This window comes from Rosa chinensis, chromosome 4, assembly GCF_002994745.2.
Source record: "Rosa chinensis cultivar Old Blush chromosome 4, RchiOBHm-V2, whole genome shotgun sequence".
In the NCBI taxonomy this organism is placed as follows: domain Eukaryota; kingdom Viridiplantae; phylum Streptophyta; class Magnoliopsida; order Rosales; family Rosaceae; genus Rosa; species Rosa chinensis.
The window spans coordinates 37160006-37168481 of NC_037091.1; the positions used below are offsets into that span (position 1 = coordinate 37160006).

General features: G+C 38.4%; 1 protein-coding gene across 1 annotated transcript; it reads left to right on the forward strand.

Annotated features, from left to right (window-relative positions):
- The first annotated feature begins 901 nt into the window (after positions 1–901).
- On the forward strand, positions 902–8196 carry LOC112197402. Its single transcript, XM_024338049.2, has 10 exons — positions 902–1169; positions 1274–1332; positions 1476–1579; positions 2341–2408; positions 2588–2647; positions 2797–2885; positions 3213–3288; positions 3397–3492; positions 3700–3791; positions 8013–8196. Exons 1-10 carry the CDS (start codon positions 960–962, stop codon positions 8194–8196), a joined length of 1038 nt encoding a protein of 345 aa, XP_024193817.2. The 5' UTR covers positions 902–959.
- The last annotated feature ends 280 nt before the right edge of the window (positions 8197–8476 follow it).

Below are 8476 nucleotides of genomic sequence, written 5' to 3' on the forward strand. Positions count from 1 at the left end.
CCCAAACTGGATCTCCTCCCAAACTCGACCTCCATTCTGGACCCTAAGCTCACTCGAACTCGCCGCCATTCTGAGGTCCTTACTCTAAATCCAACCCCTATTTTTCTTTTTCGCTCTTCGACGTTTTCTTCTAGTTGCTTTTATTCTATGGATTTGTGGGCTAGAGCCCGGCCTCACATATAAGGAGAATGAGTTATGGATGAGTCTAAGTTTCCTGCTCTTCTTCCACCATGACCGATAAAGCTGAATCGTCCGACCCGTAATCCCTCAGATCCAATTCCTCTTCTTTTCGATTTTGACCTAACTTTTTTGGTTTTCTGAAATTTTTATTTTTTAGGGATTTTGATTTCTGATGCGATTGCTTTGAAAATTGTTGCAATAAGGGGACCAAGAGGGATTTCAGCACTGCGATTCTCGAGCGGAAGAAGGCAGTAAATGTCCTCGTCGTCGATGAGGCCATCTACGATGACAACTCCGTCGTCACTCTCCACCCTGAGACCATGGAGAAGCTTTAGCTCTTTAGGGGCGACACAATCCTCATCAAGGTGCGATTTTGATGCGGTTTTGTTGGTTTATTTGGAATATTGTTGAAGAAAATTGATGGAATTTTGCTTAATTAGGTTTTGGGTAGTGAGTGAAGGATGGATTTATAGTTGGGTTGATGGGTTTTGTGTGTTTTGTTTGAGATCTGGTGACTGGGTGTATTTGGGTGTCCAGAAGTTGGGATTTTGATGTAAAGTTTTATGCTTTTCTGCTGGCTCTGAACCCCTGTACTATTCTTTAATTGTCTTAATCACCTTGTTTAAGTTGCACTCTTGTGATTCCTAATTCTGACATTGCATTGGATGATAGAAAGATAGGATGGACGGTCATTAATGGTAAAATGTGAATTATGCAGGATGTCTCAAAGAGTGTGACAAAACTTGCCGTGAGAGAATCCCGAGCTCAGGATTTGAGGAATGAAATTCTCACCTCTAAAAAGTGACAAGGTTCTGAGCAAGAAGCCCCCTACTCCTCACCTGCGAGTTGTGCCTGATTATCTGTTGGATGCAACAGCTAAAGAAGCCAACGAGAAAGTTAAGCTTGCGAGAGCTGCAATGGGTAACAACAACCCTGGTCGCCGTGGATTCAAGAAAGATAAGGACCCCCTTAAGTCACTCAGTGCTCAGGTATACTTTAGCTTCCTTTTTGGACTTATTTCTTCATGATTATACTTCATGTTGGTAGGCAGAGACCAGAAGTTGCTAATTGATTTGTTATAATCTAATGCCAGGGACCCAAGAAAGGAAGACGGGAAAGAAAAGATGGCAGTGACAACCATAAGCAAAAAAGGCAAAAGACTTAATTTGTCTATTTATCTCATCCATGTGTTGTATAGACAGAGGGTTTATTAGCCACCTCCCAATTTGTTTCAATCTTTAGTGTTGGTATTTGGCTTTAAAGTAGCTCATGTATCATTCATTGATTAACTACAGAAACAAAGGTGAGATACAAAACAATGAGACAGAAATGATCATATCATCATCCTCATGTGGACGGACTACTTGTGTCAAATGGTGGCGGCAAGCAGAGAAGATTGGTATGTTAGTTGTATGGTACTCATTTTTAGCTATTCAGTTTCTGTTCTTGTGTTTTACAAATTATGGTAATGAATTTATAGAAAAAATTTTAGATACTCCGATCGTTTTTTTTTTCTGGCATTCACTTCTGGTCAGGATTTGTATTCAGGCACCATGAATGATAGACTAATTGGACTGTTTGTTTATGACTGGATGTTTTATCCTCTGGTTCAATAGTTCTAGTACTTGTGCCCCTTGGTTTAATTTCTACTAGTATATGCTATAACTTTCTAGTCACTAGCATTGTTTATAAACCCAAGTCCTGGTTTTGCCTTATTAAATTTATATGTTGCAAAAATTAAAGCTAGAATTTTCTTTAAAAGAATTATTGGCACTGTTGTGCGATCTATGCAAGCGGATCAAAAGGAGCAAGGTTGGTATCTTTATGTTTTTCCTTAGAATAGAATACGTACTGCATATTTTTCTTGTAGAATTTGATCGTTTCTAATTTTTATACTTTTATAGCCAAGTTACTTGCATGCATCTAAAACAATCAAAATATGTTGTTGTATTATTAAGTTTTCAGAGGATCATCATTATTTCATTTCTATATAATGAATTTCCATAGTTGTTTTATTCAGTTTATCTCCCTGATACTCTCTTTCTCTCTCTCTCTCTCTCTCTCTCTCTCTCTCTATCTCTCTCTCTCTCTCTCTCTCTCTCTCTCTCTCTCTCTCTCTCTCTATATATATATATATATATATATATAACATGGAAGCAGAGGTGCAATCGTTAGAAGAGCTTCCAAAGCAGCTATTCCTGGAAATATATGAGCTTTCTCAAGCAAAGGTTTGTTTATATGTGTGTGTGTGTGTGTATTTGGTGATATTGTTTAATTTCATGGAACTTAGCTGTCAGATATGCAGACGTTATCAATTCTGTTGTGCTTCAGGCAAGTTCTAATCTTTTCCTTTCAACTTTTGACTCAGTAGAAAGAACTTTTGCAATTAGTTTACATGACTGTGCAGCTTGCATTGCCTGACGTTATCAATTCTGGAGAGGATACAGAATCGAACCAAGGAGAAGAAGTATTGCTTTGATCATGCATTCAATCCTGACTGTACTAATTTGGTAAATTGATTCTTGAAATTTAGCGTAAACCACAGAAGATGTAGTTGTTGATTTCTGGTAGCTGTGATTGGAGTTATTCTTCTGACTGTTTTATATATGTATACAGGATGTCAACACAAAATGCATATCGTCCGTGATCTCTGGGGTTGTTCATGGTCTCAATGCAACTGTGTTTGCGTATGGTTCTACGGGAAGGTACTAAGAACATGTATTCTTGTGTTTCATTTTCATCTTTATGATCTCCATATGAGCTGAGGTACTTTGCGTTTATGCTCAAATAACTGTTCATTGCATGTGTGACTAATTTACTTTTTGGGAGTGTTTGTCTGAGTTCTGAGGTCAATGTCCAATGTGCAAGTATTCTTCTGATTTTGTGATTTCACCACGCTTTTTTGTCATTTGCATTGTCGATCACTTGATAAATATTCTCCATTATGTCTTACATCTTTGTCTTTCTGGTTTCAATGGTAAAACATATACAATGGTGGGGACACAAAATGATCCCGGGCTCATGGTTCTCAGTTTGCATACAATATTTGATCTCATAAAAAAGGACAAGAGCTCTGATGAATTTGAAGTTACCTGCTCCTATCTTGAGGTCTATAATGAAGTGGGTCATGCAATGTGTTATGAAAATTTAATTTATTATGCTTTACCTCTATTCTCGTAGAAAAATGTGTAAATATTCTAATTTCATCAAATATAGGTTATCTATGATTTGCTTGAAAAGTCATCCGGCCATTTGGAACTCAGAGAGGATCCAGAGCAAGGAATCATTGTTGCTGGCCTCAGGTGTATAAAGGTCCACACTTGGCCACTTAGTTGCATCCCATTTAACTTTCCACAAGTGTGGTCAATTTGCCATTCTGCCTTATATCAAATGTTTTTCTTAAAATAATTTGGTTTTTATATTACAGTAAGCAACAGTATGTGTTAATTCAAGGGCAACTATGTCTGTACTATGGGCAGAATTTTCGCTGATCCTTTATGACATGTGCCACTAATTCAGGTTCAGTCAGCTGATAAGATCCTTGAACTCTTGAACGTGGGGAACTGCCGACGGAAAACTGAAAGCATGGAGGCTAATGCAACATCTTCTCGGTAGGTACTATATACTCGTTACCTTTGGAAATATTGATGGTTACCTGCATCTAGGAGTATGAAAATAAGAATTTGTAGGTGATGTTCATGCATTTTGGATTGAATATATAGCTGGTAATGCTTTGTAGAATTAGGAAATTATATAGATTGCTGAGAATTTGATTATTAATGTTAGTGAGCCTTTGAATCATTTGGAACTTGCTTGTGGCTGAGAAGTTGAAACTTTGAACTGGGGGTATATTTGCTAATTAGCTATATTGTCGTGCTGATTAGCTTTCCTTTGATAGTTTAGTGGCATATGCATTATTATGAAGAACATTTTGGTTTAATTAAGTATTAGCTTGTTTAGCCCCATTGTGACTTATGTTCTTTAATACATTTCTAGTGGGCGGTAAAGACGCGCAAATCATATAGCCAAGCTCAAATTGACGAGATGCGCATTGAAGTGGCTGATTATATACAGAGTTGGGTGTAGGACTTGTGGCTACGAAGAAATTTTTGAGTAAGGCTAGCTAGTTTTTGCTTTGAAGGAAAGTTTGGTGTATATATGTAGAACTGATATAGTTGGTTGCTATTATGTTTATGGGCTAGCCTTTGTAGGTTTTGGGGTTTTATTTTGTGAATTATGTAGAATCATGAATGAAGATGAGAAAATTAATGGAAAGCCCTAATTTTTGGATGATGAGAAATGTATTTCTAGATCTTTTCCAACCACCACCAGCTAGATGATTATTTGCACATCATTCTTATATATATGAACTAATGTATATAAATGGGAAACAAAACACTAATGTCAAAGAAAACGATGTCAATTCAGAGATTACAAATCAGTACCTAAGACTAGACTGATGTCTCATGATTATGAACATATCGAAATGTCACCCAAAAATGATGTCTACAAAACTACTAGACATCGTTTCAACAAACGAAAAGCGATGTTCCTAGTAACATAAAACATCACTCTTAATAGATTAACTGATGTTGCCTAAAGGTACATACATCGTTCTCAGGAGAATAAGGCGGCCAGATGCACGTAAAAATGGACACGAACAAACAAAAATTTTTGGAGACTGATGTCTACGAGTGTATTAGACATCAATTTTGAAATTGTAATCGATTTAAATGTTCACTTAAGTATTGTTCGAGATATACTTTATAAAGCATAAAATGTGAAAATTTGAAGAATTAAATAAAGTTAACATATAAGATTATGATGATTATAATGATTATACATCGATTTGTTTTTTAGAATCGATGTTGATTGTTGTTTGGGACATCAGTTAAAAACGCGCTTATACTGATGTCTATATCTTTTACATCAGCCACAAAGACATCGGTCAGAATTTAGTTTTACATCGGTTCTGGACTGATGTAAATGAACAGAATTCTAGTAGTGTTTGTAATTGTAATTAATTATATGTGAGATGACTGGTACTAATGGAGTATGGAATTAATTATATGTGAGATGACTTGCACTAATGGAGTATGGAATAGGCATGTTTTCATGTGCTAAAGACAGAAAGATTGACAGCTTTCCAAAAAACTCGGACCTCGCGTAGGGTTTTTTCAAGATCTCCTAGCCTTCTCGTCCGGCGGCGCTCATCGGTGGTGGTTCGCCATGCCGATTGGGCTGCTGCCGGGCGGGTTTTGAAAGCAATGGTCGTGTAGTCTTCTGAATGGGGGTGGCTCGAGCTTTGGCAAAGGAGTCCGTGCTGATTGGTTTGTGCAGGTTTGGTGGGTCGTCAGAGTTTCCACGACTGCTGGCAGCGGGGTTTTGTCAGGAGCTCTCCTGAACATGTGCTAGTGGCGTGGCTATGGCGGTTCTCTAGGAGATCGGCGTGGCAACGCATGTTTTGTGGTCTGAGAGGATCGCTGCAGGGGCGGGGCCATGATGGATCTGGAGTGATCGTGGTGGCAGCGTGGCTAGGCGGTTTTGCGCGGTCTCGTCGGGGGTCGCGGCCACTACGGGTCTGGCGGTGATCGGCGGCGCTGGAGGAGGATGTTTTGGTGGATGGCTCGGATCAGTCTTTTGTTGGGCCTTGGGCTGGACTCATTTCCTTGGGCTGCTATCTCGGGCCTAGTTTGGGCTGGTTTTGTCCTAGTCCCTATTTGTTTTGGTTAGTCTTCAATAATTCCCTACATTCAGGGACAGTCTAGGCACCTTGGTGCATCTAGTTTTCAATTTTAGTCTTGGTCTTGATGACTTAACTTTCAGTGTCTCTAGTTGTACACCAATTGAGGTCTCTAGGCGACTAGATTTGCTGGTTATGAGTTAGGTTGGGAGGGCCAGAACCTTCTAGCGCCTCCGGTGTAGTACCAAAGGGGGATCACGCTATGTCTACGTATTGATTGTACAATGAGTTGGTTTATTTTCTATGTACCATTGTGGGTACAACTACTATCTTCTTGTCTGTAAATGGGAGCGAAAGGGTATGTAATAGCCTATTCTGGCTTTTGATGAATATATATTCGCCTACTGGCTCCATTATAAAAAAAAATGGAGTATGGAATAGGCGTATGTAAGTGTAGCATTCATTATGTGTGGGGAACTTATATTTATAGGCCATTTCATTACAGATTCTTTTGTAATGTTACCAGTTTGATAATAAAGTTGTTGCTTTTATTCAAGGGAGAAAAAAAAAAAAAAAAAAAAGGAGTAATGAAATTCGTTCCTTAATTGTTTCATGTTTGAATCCTATTTTTATGAACAATACTCAAGCCACTTTGCCAAGGAAAATCCACCGTATCACTCAAAAGATACATGTGTAATTTAGCACAATTAAAACAAGAAAAGTTATGGAGTCTAGATGCAAACTCAGATGTTGGGTGGCCAGATGCAAACTCAGTCCTAGCCCTACTATTATTGGGTTGAGCACATCGGCAGTTCCCCCTCCATGTTTGTGCTTCTTCTTGTAGTACTGCTCTCTTCAGCAGTAGAAAGTTTGGTTCCTAGTGGCACTGAGGAGGAGGCCACTCACCTATTACATGCACCCTCTACGGTAGTACCTTAGCTTGAAGCATAATCTACACTTGCATTGGTTCCTTTTGACCCAGCTTTTGTTTCCATGTCTGACTAGGAGAGCTAGAAGCTGTACCTCAACAAACATTGTAAAACTGAAATTTAAATTCAACAAGCAACTAAGATCATTTCCACAAGATTATAAACAAAACCTAATAAAGTTACTCATAGAGCAGTGAAACACAAGGCTTAGAACATGTACCTGAGTTGTCCGTGCTGGCCATTTGAATGAACGGGATTTGCTACACAGTAAGAAATGATCTTCTCCTCTTCTCTGATTTCAAGCCCCTTCAATGGGGCAGGACTTAATGCTTTGTTGCAGACAGACAGGGACCAAATCTATGTATATATATCATAATCTGAGCCTTGCCCATAAAAGAGTCCCAGACCTACTTAGAGTTTATATATTCTATATTTATCAAATCAAAACTCATTAGGTAACTAGGCAAACTATATATTTCCTATTATCTGTCAAGAGTCTAATGAAAAGTTATTTACTTAAACTATAGAAAGTGATAAGTCCATCAATTTTCTTACATTCTCCCACTTGCACCATTACTGTCTATATATACAAGTTAAACCAAAAACTCATTCCAAAAAATAGCTAAAGTGTGCACTGAAATATATAGGTACTCAAAATCCATTTAGTTCTGTCAAAATGCAACAACTATTATAGAATGAAGAAATAAGTATGCTCATACAAACACACCTGCTCAAGACCATATATATCAATTTCTGCATTCCACATAAACTCCAATACTGATATGATCAAAATCAAGTGCTAGTGTATAACATTTTGTAATAATCACTTGCCAGCCTCATTACCATCAGTGTCACTATCACCAGTCTCACCATTCCTTCTCCCCATGTTTATACCACACAGTATAGCTTTGCAGAATACCCTTGTACAAAAGATGTCTGTGTACTTCTATTGGAACTTCTCTATCTCCATTTTGACATTTAATGCATGGACAATTCTTCCATCACTGTCTTTTACATGCCTAGTTGCATAATCAATGAAATTTGCAACTCCATCAAAATACTATGGATTTGACCGTCCTAACTTCATCCATGATTTATCAACTGACATCTTTTGTAGAGTAAATGAAATTAAAAAAAAATGTTCAGCATGTTATACAGTTAATTTAAGTCAATAAGAATTGACTTTATTACCTAATACTTCTTCTATGACTAATATGCAGTCTAAAAGAACAATATATTCATCAAACATCATTAGGTGTTCAGCACTTCAAGGAGGTGCTGAGTGATGGAAACTCGGGGGGACTAGGGATGTTTTGGAATGGTGATATGGGAGTCCAGGAACGTTCTTTGTCTGCCCACCATATTGATCTGGTTATTGAAGGCGGTCCAGGGGAACCTTCCTAGCGATTGACAGGTTTCTATGGCTTCGCACGAACGGGAGATAGAGATAGGTCGTGGCAGCTTCTCAAGGATCTCAGCGATCTTGATTCTCTTCCTTGGGTTGTCATCGGTGATTTCAATGAGATCCTGAATAGCAATGAGAAGATTGATGGGCTGGAAAGGGCAGAGCGTCAGATGAGAGGTTTTTGAGATGCCCTTGGTTATGGCGACTTGCTTGATCTAGGGTATTTGGGACCAATGTGCACTTGGTGGAACTCGGAAACGTAGTTGTGATTAGATAGGG

Coding starts and splice junctions, on each gene's coding strand:
- LOC112197402 (XM_024338049.2), top strand. CDS start 960: ATGAAATTCTCACCTCTAAAAAGTGACAAGGTTCTGAGCAAGAAGCCC. Junction 1,333..1,475: donor GACAACCATAAGCAAAAAAG/GCAAAAGACTTA, acceptor GATTAACTACAG/AAACAAAGGTGAGATACAAA. Junction 3,792..8,012: donor GCTAATGCAACATCTTCTCG/GTAGGTACTATA, acceptor ACTAATATGCAG/TCTAAAAGAACAATATATTC.